General features: G+C 34.5%; 2 protein-coding genes across 3 annotated transcripts; both read right to left on the bottom strand.

Annotated features, from left to right (window-relative positions):
* Positions 1-4,432: 4,432 nt before the first annotated feature.
* On the bottom strand, positions 4,433-6,465 carry LOC112295883 (GDSL esterase/lipase At4g01130). Its single transcript, XM_024547910.3, has 5 exons — positions 6,041-6,465; positions 5,729-5,947; positions 5,391-5,569; positions 4,949-5,222; positions 4,433-4,843 (listed from the first exon to the last, which is right to left on the bottom strand). Exons 1-5 carry the CDS (start codon positions 6,288-6,290, stop codon positions 4,557-4,559), a joined length of 1,209 nt encoding a protein of 402 aa, XP_024403678.1. The 5' UTR covers positions 6,291-6,465; the 3' UTR covers positions 4,433-4,556.
* Positions 6,466-8,905: 2,440 nt separating this feature from the next.
* Positions 8,906-12,766, bottom strand: LOC112279042 (uncharacterized). 2 transcript variants are annotated; one of them, XM_024513100.3, is made up of 7 exons: positions 12,651-12,766; positions 11,692-12,215; positions 11,095-11,394; positions 10,643-10,960; positions 10,042-10,206; positions 9,580-9,663; positions 8,906-9,229 (listed from the first exon to the last, which is right to left on the bottom strand). In XM_024513100.3, the coding sequence occupies exons 2-7, from the start codon at positions 12,184-12,186 to the stop codon at positions 9,098-9,100; spliced, it is 1,494 nt and encodes a 497-aa protein (XP_024368868.1). In that variant the 5' UTR covers positions 12,187-12,215; positions 12,651-12,766; the 3' UTR covers positions 8,906-9,097. The 2 variants fall into 2 exon arrangements, with proteins under 2 accessions (XP_024368868.1, XP_024368867.1); XM_024513099.3 differs by having other exon boundaries at positions 11,692-12,682.
* Between the last annotated feature and the right edge of the window lie 5,005 nt (positions 12,767-17,771).

Below are 17,771 nucleotides of genomic sequence, written 5' to 3'. Positions count from 1 at the left end.
TAAAGATAATAATATAAAAAGGATTATTATAAATATAACGTGGAGATTTTTTATCAACATTTAAGAAGAATTAACACTCATTCTAGCATTATAATGCCCTATCATAATTGGAGCTGCAATACAATAAACTAAGATTTAAATTTAAATTCCTAAATAATAAATTAAAAAAACTATGATGTAATTATTTAAAGTGAATTCATATATGTATATCAAAAAAACTAATCACTTCTTGTTTCACATAATGAATATTTTTAATTAAGGCCAAGTTTATTTTTTCTATCTGATAATTAATAATAATTAAATTAATATAATATTTTTTAATACCAAGAAAATAAATAATATGTCTAAGATAATTCAAAAATAAAAATAAAATAGATACTTTTATCCATTATATAATACCTTATTACCACAAAAATAAAAATTAAGTAGAATTAATGCTTTAGAATTTGGCCATTGTTAATAGAAGTTAGTTGACCATTCTAAATTAGAAGTTGTAATTAGATATAGTTATATTAAATATCATGCTAAATTATATATACATATATTATTACCATTAATATTTTAAATAAAAACTTAAATTTGTCCATGGTTTTTTTATTAGATACTATGGTCTTTTAAATTATATTTAAAATTATATCCTAAAATATATAAGAATAATATATATATATATATATATATATATATATATATTGCTAAAAATTCATAAGAAAAAATTAGACTATAGAAAAATATAAACTTTATATTTTCAAAAAATATTATGCGGATTATGGTATAGATTGGAATATGTCAAAGAATAAAAGCTAAATCATTTTATTGCAATAGAGAAATTTTAATTATAAAAAACATAACTTGAAAGTTTTCAAAAGAAATTTTAATTTATATTACTATTTCGTATTCTCTTATTTATTCAAGTCTTCATGGAATAATAAAAAGAATAATGTACATGTGTTGGCTAGACTTGAAAAAACATTCACTGAATCATAGCATTTTTAACAAACCTACATTTTAAAAAAAAATTCAAAAAATGATACAAAATTATCCTATCACTTTTCAGTAAGTTTTTTTAAAATAAATCCTAAATTTTTATAAATTAGTAAATATCTATGGAATTAGGCAAATGATAGAAAATAAAAACTATTATATATATATATATATATATATATATATATATATATATAAATATATATATATTGAATTAATTACAATAATTAATTTTCTTATATAACTAATAAAAAACAAAATGAATTATAAAAATTCTATAATATCAAATTTAGAAAAAATATTTTGATTATAAACTTTGGTATCTTTGCTTTACTTTTTTTATTCTATTGTAATACAAAATATATCTTGATAAGTCATATTGCAACCGAAAGCCTAAAAAGAAATTATCTTTGGACTAACAAAGACAACAATATTATTAAAAGGATGCTATGGAAAATAACAAATTAATGTGTATAAATAAAGAACTCAATCTTCTAAATCTAAAAATCACTTTAAACACATTGACTATGAGATAGATGCTAAAAGCTTGTATACCAAGATATTCTCTTCTTCTAAACATCTTATATTACAAATTTCATTGTATACAATGTTTTTAAAGATATTAAAAGATAGCCTTTAGATATACTTTAGATAACTACATTATCTTTAGGAAAATATTAAATAGACCTAGGTTTTTACTAAATTGATCTACCCATGATAAAGAATATGGTAATCATTATAAATGTGATTGGTTTTCATTGGTTTTGGATCAAGTATGGAGAAATGAATCTAGAGGTTTTTTTTTTTTTTTTTTTTTTTTCTTTCTATGATAGTTAGGATAGGTGGGTCAACTTAGTGAAAGCCTAGGTTTATTTAACATTCTCATATATGTAAGATACTTCTCTAAATCAAAGTAATAGAAAAGAGTTTATAAGACATAGTAGCTTGTAACAAAGAAATCAAAAGATAACCCTTAGACAATTTTTACTTATTATCAAACTTTTAGTGTAAACAAAGTAGAATCCACATAAAGTGGGATTTAACCACCTTTGAGTTTAATCTTCTAAAATATATATATATATATATATATATATATATATAGAGAGAGAGAGAGAGAGAGGATATTTTAAATTTCTTTGATTTTTTTAAGAATTAATACAAGCACTACAACTGGACTGTTAAGGTTTTAAAATTAAAGATTTGATTGGACTTTATGACTGATATAAATTAAATCTTTGAAAAAAAAAATTAAGCCTTTCTATGTAAAATAAGAAGCAAAGATGGTGATCTATTTTTGGTAGAATATCACATAATCTAAAATAGTTATGTAGAAAAAAAAAAAAAAAAAATCATATTCAAAATATGCTATATTTTATATGTTTAATAAAAAATATTATACTTTCTACAAATTATGATATTCTTCATACATACTACAATACAAAGTAACAGAATGGTAGGGTCTCTTTTTCATACAGCACAATCTTTTGATACTTTTTGTTCATATATACAAACTTGAATTTGTTTCAATAAACTTTTTCACAGAGAAAGAAATGTTTTTTTTAACAAAGTAAAATGAAAAAAATGCTAAAAATTATAATGTAAACATGACTCTTTTATTTCTATTTAAATAAAATAAAATAAAATAAATTGGAGCCTCCTCCTAGATCATAATATTAATTGGATATCTTTGTATGGCACAAACAAAACCATATAAATATAATTATATATATATATATATTCTAATCTAATTGATTTGTCATTAAATAAATAAATAAATAAATAAATAAAATCAGTACATGAAGACAACATTCTAGAAAAACACATCAATAAATCTTTTCCTTTTATGTGCTTCATAAATTCCTGATAAATTCAGATGCAAACCCATACACAAGGTGGAATTTTACCCCCAAGATATGCACAGTACATCTTGAAGTTGAGTCTTCAATCAAGACTCATAAAACTGTACCAAAATTCTTTACTACTTGGTGAAGAGTTTCATCTCCTTCTATTTGCAAATGAAATAAAATATAACCAGTGTAAGTGTTGTATAAATTAACAAACAATTCTTCAGGAAGCAAAAAGAACATACAAAATTCAGTAAGATATTTGGATGTGAGAGTAAAGGCAAAGGGCTGTAGATCTTGCTGCTTCATTACCTCCCATGTAGTATTTTAAGTGTGTAGCTTTTCATTGTGCAATATTTTTAACATTCTTCTTGTACCCATTTGCAAAGTGATAATAATAAGTGGACATACCATCTCCATTGAAATAATGGTGAAGAAAGTTATATCCAACACTTGTCTTCGAGAAGCCATCCTTTCATTCATTTGATGCTGAGAAAGATAAAAACAGAGATTTGAAAGATCATATTCTCTTTTTTTAGTATTGATGGAAGTGTACTAAAACAACGTCAATGCAGTGTATATGGCTTTATATTCCAAAAGCTTTTTGGATTGAAATATTGCAGACAATTTTTGATTGATGTTTGTATAAGCCAAGCATGTGGAATAAGTGCACAAGTTGGATTATTTTCAGATTGCAGATTTAATTAGAAAAATAAATCTAACACATATTAAATTTAGAAAGAAAACAAATTTTGGTGATTCTTAATTGCATGTATTATGTCTACATTGTAACATTAGTAGAGTTTTCATGGTTTTAAATGAAAAAGAGATTAGAAAAATGTGGTATGAATTACCAAAGCTATTAGAGTAGATAATTAGAGAAATCTATAATTTAATTGAGTACTAAAACTCAAGTCAAAATTTTATTTTAAAATGTTTATAAAAAAAATTAAGGATTAAATTAAAATTTTAATAAATCAATATCATTTAAGAGATAATGCTTATAATTTTTTTAATGTAAATAAAGAAAAAAGTATCAACCCTGTAAATTAGAGAAAGCTTTTCAAAAAAATTAAAATAAAAAATGTACAATTATTTTTTAAAATTACTTTCTTAAAATAAGAATAAAAATAATGCACTATTAAATACGCCATACATGACTAATATTACAATAACATACTTGTTGTACATGTAGACATTTGTCATTAAAATAAAAAGTGATGTAGAGGCGAAAAAAAAAAAAAAAAGAAAAAAAAGAAGCAAACAAACAAACAAACAAACACACATACATACACGAGTTATACCTAAAGAAGAGCAAGCCAAAAAATACACAAATATAAAAAATAAAATAAAAAAAAAAAAAAAACCAAAAAACCAAAAAACCAAAAAACTGCTTCACTTAACTATCTAAGAGATAGAAAAGTTTCACCAATCCAATATTAGTAAAATAATTTCAAGACCAAATTACAATTTTAAAAAAAAAACAAAAAAAACAAAAAAACAAAAAAACAAACACTAACTCTGGTGTGAGTATTATATGTAAATATATAAACACACACTCACAAGGTATAGACAAATATATAGTCTACTAATTCACATCAACATACTTTTTGGAGTGACCCTTTGTCTCCGTCCTCAAACACAAGAACAAAAGGCGAATTGTAATACGCAACTACCATCGTTACAAAAACTGGTGTTTCCAGCAAAGCTTTTGGAATATCACATCAACTATTATGGCGGAGATGGACTGAACTGCTCAAAACTCAGTCTGCACAGCTCCGTGAGTTTGTAAACTGGTTCAGTGTGCTTCCCTTGCAAAACCGCTCTTGCTATAAAGCTAGCTGCAGCATCAGTAACGTGAACGCCATCCCAGTTAACGTATGATCCTGGATCTGAGCACGATGTCCCTTGAATTAGTTGCCCATTTACAAGTGCACTCAATCCACAGCTAACATTTGGGTTCAGGTTGTATGCTCCCCCACCAGCTCCACAACACGCCTTGAAAGTCTCTTTAAAGCCTGCCGTGTTTGCAGACAGCACACACCCATTAGTATCACGGAAACCCAACTTGGAAAGAAAAGTGATTGCAAGAGTAGGCGATTGCATGAACATGTTGCACACACCATAAGATGTGCCGTTCACGATAAGATCCTTAAGAATCGTATAGAGATCCGCGTAGATGATTGTAGCATCTGGGTGCTTTGATCGCAAGTCTTTTAGACCAGAGCGTATTAAAGAGTTTGTGGTTTCTACGGCTTCATTCACAGTTGCAAGGCACCCATGTGGATCCACTGTTGACATGTTGCGGATCCGTGGTGAGGCTAAGAAGGCTGGATAGCACCCGAGTGGTGGCACATTGAACACCATCAATGTCCGTGCCCCTTGGTTGTACAGCTCCTGATGAACAAGCCAGTTGTGAATTCTCAGTAAACCACAGTTTGTGAGATGGTAAAAGACATCAAAACTAACAAAGCAAAAAAATTGAAAAAGAAAAATCAAATGAGACTAGAGAAGGGGTGCTATGTCTTGGAAAAGCATTCAAGAGTAGACGGGATTAAGGCTTACTTCTGTGTTTTGCACCATCGCGTTGGAAATGATCGAGACGTTGGATTGAACTTGTTGGATTGAGAGACCCAGTCTGAATAAGGGAACTATGAAGTCATTGGCGCCGAATGTCGTGAAGTATAGGGCAGTCTGGAAGTGTTTCGGCTTCGTCAAAAGCTTCACGTAGCTTCTTTGAGCCCCTGCGAACAGATTCGTTGGGAACCTCTCCTGTTTTAGTAAAGAAATTCTGACCTATTTTTCGTTTGGAAGAAAAGGAAAAAAATCATAGCTTGTCAGTGAACGGAACTTGAAATGCCAGGCAATTTGATCCGGATTTGAGGATTATGAAGTTACCATACCTTTCCTCGAACTAGCTATCGTCCACAAGGCCAGTGTTCGCTCTTTGAAAAGTTGGAATTGCTTCGTCTGGACCCAATAGTAGAAGGGAGCAGTCACTGTGGCAGGATACGTGATGTTCTGCGTGGTGACTCCAGCGAATGCAAAATTTGCGCCGTGACTGAAGTCATACCCCACAGACTGCAGGTAAGGGCTCAGTAGTGGAATTTTTAGAGCCTGCGCTGCACTCACAGTTTACACACCACTCAGACGAGAACTCTCTTCATAGTGGAAAGCCTTTGCTGCATGATTTGTCTGTTTGCGGGTAGACTCACCGAAAAAGTCCAATACCACTCGGCCGTCAGAGAATCGATTTGCGGGCCTGCCGAAGAAGGTGTTTCCGTAGGGAGGATTCGATTGTGCGACAGATTGATAAGGAAAAGCAGCCTCCGAGTTGCCAGTATCTGACATTGATGCTCCGAATGCAAAGATCGCTTGAGGGCACTCCTCTTTCGCAAGTGCAGCCCAGCAGCAACTGAGCATCACAAGCGTCATGCCCCCAATTTGACCATAACCAAATTCCATGGCCTCCAGCAAACTCTCGTCTAGAAGTACCTGCTGTCCTCAAAATGTTGCAGCAGGTTCATACGCACCATGCACTGATCCTTCCTCAATCCCTCACCAAACCATCTCACCTAATACGCAAACTGCCGCAATTCGATCTGCACCTGCAACTCTAACATGGAGATTATTGATCTGTCGCCCAAAAAGCTGACAGATCCTCCACCTAAATTTCAACTGGCTCATGAGGTCCATGACGGACACGGACCGAACGTCCCGCAAAAGTCCAAGAACAAAGGACTTTGATTGGCAAGGACGTAGATGCAACGTCAAGTACGAGAATAAAACCTGGCAGCACCTCAGTTGCCTGCGAAAAGCATGCCTTCAATGCTGGAGTAGAAGCCATGCTGTAACTGCCCCCACCTTGCTTCCTTTCCGGGCACGCTAAGTTTAGCATCTTCCCTGCTTGGAGCATCCACAATCCCATCTCTCACTCTCTCGCCTTCTCCTTCCTCAAAACTCATCACCAGTTCTCTCTTTTGGTGTCTAAGCACTGCAGCAGGAAATGAGCACGAGGTGTAACTGCATCACTGTTGCACCATAGATTGACCCACAAATCTAGACATTCCAAGAATCAACAGTAATTTTGGGATTCCTCCTCCTCCGCATGTCCATGTTGGGAATCTTTGGTCTTCTTTCCTTCGTTTCTTTCTGGGACCCAGCTAGAACGCCGAACTGTTACGTTGTTCCACGAATTAGGCGTGAATGCGAAGTGTGTGCAGACCTGTGACCTTTGAGTCCATTTGTTAATCCGTTGCTCCAGCCTGGGGCTTAGTAAAAATGCCAGATTGGCTATGAACCAAACAACACATAGCGACAGTCTTGGTGTGTGTGTTAGTTTATTAAGAGTAGGACCAGAATTATTATTTCTCAGTCCTGACAAATGGGCACTTCCTTACAGTGTATATGGTCCATGTGCAGTAAAGAATACCGCCAGTGTTCTGTCGAGAGATGGACTCTGTAACGGCCAATGTGAGCTTAGTCGTTGTCATTTTTGGCTTTTTCTGGTTTGGTGTTGGGTGGGTAGTCTTTCTCCAATTGATACATCAGCTAAAGGTTGTTATGATCAAAGGTTCACCTCTTTGTTTCCTGTCTTCTACGTCTAAAAGATTCGAAACCCATGAAGGTTATGAAAGTGATAAAGTAGTTGACAACTACTTGAGGTGGAGCCCAAATTTCAACACAAAGTTCCACCTTCAAGTAGTTTTTAAAAGCAATGAGATATCTTCTTTGATATTTTCCACCGATCTAGAATAGAATATTATATCTAGAATTTAAATCATCAACTTTTTTAATGATTTTTTTATTATTATTATTTTTCACTTTTTACTTTTTTTTTCTTTTTTTTTCTAAATGTATGACTATAGAGATATTCAAAGATTGGAATATGCTTAAGCTTTGTAAGAAAAAAATATTTTTTATTAAAATTTCATATTCTAATATCTTAGTTTCAAAAACTTTTTTAACAAATTTGTATTTAAAAAATAATAATTTTTTTATTGTTAAATTTTAGAAATTTTATATTATTAATAATTATATTTCAAATATTTGAAATGTGAAGTTTTTAAAACATATATATATATATATATAAGCATAAAAAATAATCATAAATTAATAATATTTTAATATATATGTAAATAATTATTAGAGGAATAAGGCCGTGAAATACAAATAATAATAAGATGATGGTATTATTGTGTATATGCAAGGGTGTGTGGCACTCAAGAGGAGGAAGGTGGAGAAGAGGGATCCATGCAATAAAAGCAAAGTATCCAACTAGTGGTTTCTTTGATTTAAAATCAAACTGTTCATTATCTCATTTATCTCTAAAAGCTTTAATGTAACTTTACATTGTATTGTTTATTCATAAAAGCTTTGAAGCAATACACATCATGTTTTATTATTTTTTATATTTAAATTTATATTTTAAAAAATTAAAATATTACTAAATTTCTTAAAAGAACTAAATAATAGACTTTTGATGCTACCATAGTTATTGCTATTACCACAACTTATTCATATTGGTTTTTCAATTATATTATATTAAAATTATATTTATTTTCTATCTAATTTGAAAAAAAGAAAAAGAAAACATATTAGAAATACTAATATTTTTTATTAAAATTAAAATAACAAGATAACAAAATATGTCAAGTGGTAGTAGTGGCAAAAAAACTATGGTGGATTAGCAATACCACAACCTACCACCCACTTGACATATTTCTTTTGTATTGTTTTTTGCTTCAAGCAAGATTTTTGTTCAATCTTGCTTATGATTTTTGGTATTGAACAAAGATGGCATGTGTTGGATGAGAGACTGAGGTGGTATTTTGACAAATACTGTGGTGGCGTTTGCAATACCCAAAAAACATGTCCATCTTTTAACTCAAGATTATCGTTTTACAGATTCTACAATGTAAATTAGGAAACAAGCTTTTGGGTTTTTGAGGTTTTAATTCTTAAAAAATTCAATTAATGATCAGAATCTTGGTACCAGCTCCAGTAAAGTTATCAATTTTTTTCAATCCACAATCTAAGACTCACTGGAAGCTTTTAGAACACTTAGCTTGCAAGGTAGGTAGATGCAGACGCACTCTTTGGCACTCTTGATTTCATCAAAACAAAAATAACCCATGTTACAGTAAAAGCCAGATTAAAGCGGCCTGCAGTAAAGCAATTATGATTCTACTTGGTTCAGAATCTCATCAACTAGGTTTAAGAGTCACAGACCATCGGACTTCACTGGGCCCATCTACTCTACTTGATTAAGTTCAGCAAGTGTATCCAGCATATTTACTATTAAGGAGGACTCCACCCATGATAAAAACGGCATCACCCAGTAAGTAACAACGTCCTGCGTCCTCGTCAACACGAACTTTAAACTTGCCTCCCCGTACTGATGCCTGTTCAAAATCGGAGCGTACAAAAGAAAATTATGAGCCTTACAGCAACCGTTATTAACTTTGAATTAGGGGCTCAAAACATGTGATTAGATGATTCTAAAGAATATGAACCATGGTCTCTGTAGGTCTTTGTACGTCTGAAACATTGATTTCAGTGATTGGGTTTTAACAACTAGAATATTTGAGTTTCAACGACAAACTTTCATAAAAGAAAAATAAACAAGAAAACTTGAAGAGACACCTCCGACTTTGCGACACAAGGAATCCTGTACGAGCATGAACTTCAGAGCAAGAAATCATGGTAGATGACAGACAAAAACAAAAGAAATGCATACTAGAAAGGCACTCACTTGATAAGCATTCAATTCCGTTTTGCCCAATTTAGATGCCCAGTATGGTCCCAACGTGCAATGGGCACTTCCCGTTGCTGAATCCTGGTGAGAAGAAAAGGATAATTGTAAAATCCACAGAACGGATTCTAGAAAATGCTAGAATCAACCTGAGAGATGCTGATAGAAGTATTGATGGAAAACGTATATAAGAACAGTGCGCAAGCTACAACAGCGTTCGGAAGAGTATCAGCGAGGTTCAACCAGTCACCATGATGTTGCAACCTTGCCAAACAACTTGCTTAGTGTTTGGTCCTCGACTGCAAATGAGATGACTTTTCAATAAAATAAAGAACAAAAAGACTAACAACTATCTATGGTGGTTCAACCGCAGTCTCAAGTGCTAGATAGTTCATGTAATTGTTTTCAAAATCAAAGACATCAAGTGTACCAGATGAACGACAATCAGTCAAGAGGGAGTACCTCGTTTAGTCCCATTTTAGCACAGAAAAAACGTGATACGAAGTCGTACTCACTACTTCCAGCCGCAGAGGCTGTAACTATTACACCACCTCGACCAGGAAAATCTAGCATCCTTTCAAATCTGGGAGTTAAATTCACTACATCCTCACTGGATTCCAATTCCAGCTGCAAAGAAAAACAGCGGAGCCATTAGGTCAATTTGAATGATGTGCCACCTATGAGGCGCACTAAAATCGAATATTTCACAGATTACAGAACACTTAACAGTTAAGTTTGAAGATCGTCAAAAATCATATTCCCCTAATTTTCAAATCTTTACTATAGACTTAAAAGTTGTTATATTCGAGACTGGATGATTTTGAAATACCCATTGTAACCAACTGCTACATTGTATTTACTTTACATACAAAGAGGAAACTACCCCATCTATATATAAGAGTTAATTTTGAAAGAATTGCTAAGGCTCGTCCTCACTTAAGAATGTCTTTCAAAGTAAAAATAGGAGAAATGCGCAAAATATACCAAAGCTGGAATGCATATATTACGGAAAGAGTTACAGCTTATCCGTATCACATAAGGTAAGGAATTCTAGAATTCATACCAGATAGTCACCCAAGTTGCTTCGTCCAACCCACTTGACCTCAACCCCCCCCAAGGCCTCCGAAAGAAAAGACATGTCGTTACAAACAGAGGGTGGTGCTAAAGGAAGGTCTAGTTCAATCACACCCTTGCTAGAGGGTTTTCTCTGCGCACCGGATTCCTCGGCTGCAGAGGATTGCTCGTATTCCTCATAGCCAGACACTTTCTTGGCTTTCAAAATCCCCGATTTTGTGTGAAACACTGCTATATCTCCTTCCACTATCCCCGATGTGAACAATAAATGTGCAGATGCCAATGTTCCATGTCCACAAAAGACAACCTGCGGGAAATCACATCCTCAACGTCATGTTAGAGGGACACAGGAATCAAAATTCTATTGAGGCTTATACGTACCTGTCCAACAGAGCTCAAACATCTTAAAGGAAGAAAACGTTGGATAACTAAAAGAGGCACCTCGTATGTAGGCGTAAACACGCGGAGGTCGAACTCATTCTCTTCCGACAGAGAGTCGTCCATGGTGGTAGCTTCCAGACTTGTACCGCTTTCATCGACTTGCACAGAGCCACTATCCCTCTGAGTATCCATCTGAGATTTGAGGTCGCTCCTCGTGTGACGTCTTTTAACCAAAAATGCAGTCGCAGGAAGGTTGAACTCACGTGCGATTGTTTGCAGCCATCTGTCGTCTCTTTCATAGGGGATATAACATACAACTGCCGGATTGCCGCTAAATGGTTGATCTGTGAATGCATCGATCTGTTGATTCATTACCAAATATTCAATGTTCAGAAGTCGGCCCGACTCTTTACATATTGTTTTCAAAGACCGCTCTTATCTCTTGAACGCGAAATTCTGATCATAAAGTTAATCAGATAAGATAATAAGGTTACGCAGATTGAGGAGATAACCAGGATTCCACCTTGATTGAATATAAATCGATTAAGATCAATATACCGAAAGAGCCCGCAAGACTTTGAAACCAGCCAAATAACTAACACGCTGAAACCCTATGCAAACAATGGTTGAATTCGCAGGGAGTGGCGAATGCTAAACCTGGGCGTAATCAACTTCCGCGAACAGCTCCTCCTCCAAATCATACTTTTCTGCTGCCTCTTCCAAGTCCATCTCAGCGTATCGTTCTTTCACCAACTCCATCACCTGCTCCTGTGTAACCTGCAGAGGTGCACCTTCTTCTGCGCCATCCTGCACTGGAATCTCGTCCTCGTCCTCGTCCTTGGAGTATTTGTTTTTAATTTTCCTCATGACCATTTCCTTAGCACTCTGCGATAACCCCACATGCTCTGCGCCATCTGGCGATACAGCCTCATTCTCCTTCTCTTTTTGCACAGAGGAGGCAGATTCGAGAGAATTGAATGCAACCCATAGCTTCCTCTGTCCCTCTATCCTTAAGGGAGCCGTCTTGATTGGGAAAGCAGCATAGGGGTGTTGAGATTTGATCCTAGAAGTGGAGGGTAATGACTTAGGTCCGCGAATACTGACAGACGAGCAGGAGCTCAAGGACAGCTTAGCTCCAAAGCAGGCTGCCATGGTAATGTCAATTCTAACCCCTACAATACCTGTTGAATCAATCCAATGACAATCATACACCAGTGTGCAGAGGATCAAACACTACAGAAATAGTCCACTAACAATGCAAAACTTTCATTTCAATCACGCTCAGAGAACTTCATACACAATATGTGCATGAACTTTTGCATATCATGCATAGAATGTGTCAAGCGAATTCCATATCAGTAAAAACGACGAAAAACCATACTGCAAATCCGCGTATCGAAAACTAAAAAAACCCTAAACGCTAGAGACGTGATCTACTTAAGCTCTAGAGCAGGCTCCCTGCCATGCACTCCGCTTCATCGAATTGTCCCCGATGGATTTGAGGGGTTTAGACTGCCATTCTGATACGACTCTCAAGCTCGTGTCCGAAATGTCCTCCCCAACATTGCCCAACGATTACAATGGTAAGAAGCAAAAGAGAAGAGCCACAAACGAACCTGCTAAAGCAAATCAGCGCTTCTGCAGCACAACAGGAGAGGGGATGTTAGAACCGAGGCACGGCGATAGAACCCATGAGCGTCGAATGTCAATGAGCTCTGTTCACACGGCGCCAATCAATCCAAGCTTGACGGCGTCTACTGCTCCCCTTTCGTACCGCAGACGTGCGTTTGCGCCCGACTAGTGTCACCCCCGCCTCATGTCGGGTGGTCACGACGCCGTTCCAAGTCTAATTCTTCTGCTCCTTTCACACCTTTTGGTTGAAGAGTATCGAAAAGAAAATAGAGTGATTACCTCAGAGTACTCTCGTTTATGACGTGGTGCTTTTCTTCTATTATAGATGCAATTTCTTTTTGTGGTAAATTTTATATTACATGTTTAATATTAGCAACAGTTGATTGATGTGTTTTTTATATGAACTTTACAAAAAATAAAATCTTGATTTTAAAAATCATTGAATATAAGTGTGTATATATATATATATATATATAGATATGTATGTGTGTGTGTATGTGAGAAAGTTTAAAGTTTAATAATTTTTAGATTCTATCAATAAAAAAAAATAAATAAAGATTAACAATATGTTAAATATTCAAATTGTAGTTTTTTATTTATTATTTATTTCTTAAGTATATATGTAAAGATATCCAAGATTACACTTGTTGTTTACAAAATTTTATTTGCCTTGTACTTCCTTAATTTTTTGTATAAGTTTTTAAAGACTTGCAATAAAAAAGGTGGTCTATTGATACAATGTGAACAAAACTTTTCACCAATTGTTATTCGATTTTTTTATGCAAATGAATAGGCTGAGTCAGAATTCTTAACAAATTTTTAATAGATTGATGGATTTACAAATAATTATTCTCACATTTTTTTTTAATATTATGTTATATAAAATTATGTTTATTGAAAATTAAATAAAATATAAAATATAGGAATAGAAATATTTTTAAAATTACTCAAAAAAAAGAATAAATTTTTTATTAATAGATCATTTCTTTTGTTTAACTTTACCACAACACTAAACATCTAAAGTATTATTATAGGATCTTCTTACATATATATGTCACAAAAAAATATCATAACATAGTTCATGGTTCATTGTTCATAATTCTTTGTTAATTCAAAACTTTAAAGAGAAAATATCAAGAATTTCCTTGAAATTTGCTGAAATATCAAGAATATCCTTGTATTCTTGATAATATCAAATCTATCCCTCCCTTTGGTGATAATTGTAAATCTACCCTTCAACATAATAAGCTATAACTTCCTTGTTTTTTTTTAGTTGCAACTAGGGCCCAAAGCATGTGCCGACACTTTGCCTCACATCTTGGACACCTCACAAAATGGATGTCGCCTTGCTTTATTATATGCAACAATTGACGATAGGACTCTTCAAGTGGTTCCCAATAAAGCTCAAACTTCCTTTACTATGCTTACAAGCTCTTTGTAAAGATGCCTTTGACCTCACTAGCTTCTCTCTTTAAGAGTATTGTAAGCTTCAAAAAGACAACAACCTTGTATATTCATCTTTTGTGAAGTCCTTTTTAAATATCCTAAAAAAAAGTTAGCAAATTTCTTCTTTTTTTTAAAATTCATCTGTGGTGCCAAGCTCTCTTTTTATATTTCAAATATGGTCTCTTTCAATTGACAAACCTAAGTCATATCACCTACTCTTTGAAATAGTCTCAACTCGAATAATCTCAAAGATAGGAAAGAACTTAAAGACTATGCTCCTTACATTAGTGCTAGAATTTATGACCATGAGTTAAATTATCTACAACAGTACGATTATTCAGGTATCATTGCCATAGATAAAAGAAGCACAATTAACTTTACCAATCTTGATATCATATCAAACTTTAGTTAGTATTTTTTTTATTTTTTTATTTTTTTTATTTAAGCCTTGAAAGAAGAAGCAAGTATAGGTATTCAAGAATAGCTAAATTTGTAGAGTGACTTGATATCCATTGACAAGATTGAAGAATTCTTGATTATGTTTGTAGGATTGTATTTAGATGAAGATGAATTGATGATTGAAATGTTGTTATTGCTAGTGGGGTTAAGATCCTGTCAAGGACAAAGACTCGATGAGGGAAAATATACACCAAAAGGCTATCTCGATATAATAAGTCAAAATATAAACAAGTAGGTATATTAAAAGGAAACTGGAATGGCTATTGCCACAAAACAAGAAACTAAAGACTCTTGAACCTGGACTAGAAGCAAGAAAGGAGTTGACAAGAGTGAAGAAGCCTTCACTCTTGTCTCTATATATACTATCTAACTACGGGCTACGTGGCGACGTTCTATAGGACCTCCAATATGTGTTTACTTTGTAGGACACATGCCTTGACTTACAAGGCAAGTTTTTCTACGTGTGGGCTACATAGTTAGCTTGATCTTCAAGCTAACAACATGTGTGGCACATGGCCAACTTGTTGACCACGTTTCTAATCCAAAAAGTCAATTAAAGACACCTATGAAGTCAAAGCAGCGTCTAAGAAGTTTCTAGGAAGCTTCTATATTAAATATTATAGAATTAACTTATTTTTATCTACTTTTACTTACTTCTACCTATTTCTATATGTAATTATTAGCTTACATGATTATGGCCGTGACATTACCCCCCCCTTCTAGAGACGAGTTCCACGAGGAGCGGTCATCATATGTTGAGGAAATCTATGATGCGACGAATTGTATTCGCCACATATTTTGATCTCTGTTCTCTTCGAAGATGATTGATAGGGCCTCTCAACCATCGGTAGTGTCCCATACCAGGGCGGGAAGACCACCCAGTTATTTGATCATTGTTGAGGCCTTTGTAACTTCCTTCGAATAGAATATTCGGAACACCATCAGGAGTTGTTCCTACCTCTAGCAAAATCACCAAACATCGAGAGTCCCTTCCCAAATCGTGATACCAAACGCGTTGTATCTCACCATCTGTTCGAGGAAGAACATGTCGTTCTTGAAGATCTTCATCTCGATTGCGTCATCTTGAAGGTTGTGACAATCGTAATGTCTCGTCCGGCAAGTCAGCAAACGAAGGTTCTTGAGTTGAATCCGCTGGTTGTTGGCTTTCCATCTAATTAGCGTCACAAATGCAAAGAAGTTACAAACAAGGATAGGAAATTGAATGTTATCTTGCCTCAATCTTGTCTCTTTTATAAGAGAGATTTTCATCTTGGTTTTGATGGATGTCGTTGATGAAAAACTTTGACTTTAGCTGATGCATTTCCTAGATTCCTGGATGGCTCCCATGTGCGTTCACTAATATCATATCCGCGCCAATGAACAAGATATTCCAGCTTATTTTGGCGCCACCTTGAGTCTAATATCTCTTCCACCTCAAATTCTTCATTATTATCTACTTCTATAGGAGGCGGTGGCATTTGTCTTCTTCCTTGTATATCCACTGTCTTATATGGTTCAAGAAGAGACACGTGGAATACATGATGGATCTTCATTGACTCCGGTAGATGTAACCGATATGCAACTGGGTTGATCTGTTCAGAAACAGAAAAGGGGCCAAGCCTACGATAGTCCAACTTGTCACAAGGTCGAGTAGTCTTGATATTGCGACGAAGTAGCCATATCTTATCACCCACGTTGATTTGTGGTTGCTCCTTACGATATAGGTCTGCGTTTATCTTTTGTCGTTCTTGAGCTTCCTTCGATTGCGTCTTCATTATTGCATGTAACTCTGACAACCGATTTGCCATATCTTCTGCTCCACGATTATCAACTTTTGAAAAATCAAAAGTATCAAGTCATGGATGATAGCCATAATTGGCAAAGAAAGGTGTTTGTTGCATGGAAGAATGTACCGTATTATTATAAGCAAACTCTTCCAATGGCAGAAGGGTTGTCCAATCATCTTGTTGGTAGTTGATAGTACACCTTAAATATTTCTCCAAGACTTGGTTTAAGCGCTCTGTTTGTCCATCAGTTTGAGGATGGAAAGCCGAAGATAGCTTTATGTCCACTTTTAAAATCTTGAAAAGGGTCCTCCAAAATCTTGACACAAATTGAGTTCCCCTATCTGATATGATATCTTTAGGTAATCCATGATAGCGATAGATATTATCAATGAAAAGCTTAGCTGTTTCTTCACCTGTGATAGATTTTGTATATGGCACAAAATGTGCCATCTTGGTGAAACGATCTACTATCACAAATATAGAAACATAAGATCTTGAGCTTGGAAGATCTGTGATGAAATCCATAGAAACAGAAGACCATGGTTGTTCTGGTATAGGTAATGGCTGAAGAAGTCTATAAGGTCGATGACGAGGAATTTTTTATCTTGAACAAATATCACATGATTGTACAAAGTCTTTGACTGACTTCCACATTTGTGGCCACCAAAAATCTCTTGATATGAGTTCCAAAGTCTTATTATATCCAAAGTGCCCTGCTGCTGGAAAGTTATGACGTGCTTGAAGAACACGTAAACGTGCTTCTCCTTCTGGAACATATAGGCGTCTTTCAAAATATAATAGATTATTCTTGAACTCGAACTTAGAAGGATCATGAGACTTGGAAGAATTATTCTCGATATCATAAACAAGAGGGTCTGAGGACATACTGGACTGGATTTGCTTGAGAAAAGTTGAATCAACAGTCAATGTTGATTTCATTGCTCGGAGATGAAATTGCTCCGGTTTCAAGAGGACCGTTCTTTGTTGCTCAAAATCTGCATCTCCTTCTTTTGGTGCAAAATAAGAACGTCTAGATAGGGCATCAGACAAACCTTGTTGTTTTCCTAGCCGATAAGTGATAATGAACTCAAATCTTGACAAAGACATACTCCAACGAGCTTGACGACGATTCAACACGCGTGCTGACATGAAATACTCGAGGTTCTTGTGATCTATATACACAGTGATTGGACTAGAAGCGCCTTCTAGATAATGACGCCATTCTTGAAAGGAATCCACGATCGCAAGAAGTTCTTTATCGTGGATCTCATAATTGATCTCGGCTGCTGAGAATTTTCTTGAATGAAAAGCTATCGGATGAAGTTTGTCATCTAATCCCATTTGTGATAAAACTGCACCCAAGGCAAAATCTGATGCATCTGTTTCCATAAAAAATACCTTGGAAAAATCAAC

This window comes from Physcomitrium patens, chromosome 2, assembly GCF_059467195.1.
Source record: "Physcomitrium patens ecotype Gransden chromosome 2, ASM5946719v1, whole genome shotgun sequence".
Lineage (NCBI taxonomy): Eukaryota > Viridiplantae > Streptophyta > Bryopsida > Funariales > Funariaceae > Physcomitrium > Physcomitrium patens.
Note: the sequence above shows the minus strand (reverse complement) of the source record. Positions and strands in the feature narration are given on the sequence as shown.

Bases quoted from the DNA above. Each gene is read 5' to 3' on its own strand.
- LOC112279042 (XM_024513100.3), bottom strand. From the start codon at position 12,186: ATGGCAGCCTGCTTTGGAGCTAAGCTGTCCTTGAGCTCCTGCTCGTCT. The intron at 10,207-10,642 runs GTATGAATTCTA...TTTTCTTTGCAG, and splicing joins GCAACTTGGGTGACTATCTG to CTGGAATTGGAATCCAGTGA. The intron at 9,230-9,579 runs GTGAGTGCCTTT...GATTTTGAACAG, and splicing joins CGGAATTGAATGCTTATCAA to GCATCAGTACGGGGAGGCAA.
- LOC112295883 (XM_024547910.3), bottom strand. From the start codon at position 6,290: ATGGAATTTGGTTATGGTCAAATTGGGGGCATGACGCTTGTGATGCTC. The intron at 5,570-5,728 runs GTATGGTAACTT...ATCTGTTCGCAG, and splicing joins GATAGCTAGTTCGAGGAAAG to GGGCTCAAAGAAGCTACGTG. The intron at 5,223-5,390 runs GTAAGCCTTAAT...CTTGTTCATCAG, and splicing joins CGATGGTGCAAAACACAGAA to GAGCTGTACAACCAAGGGGC.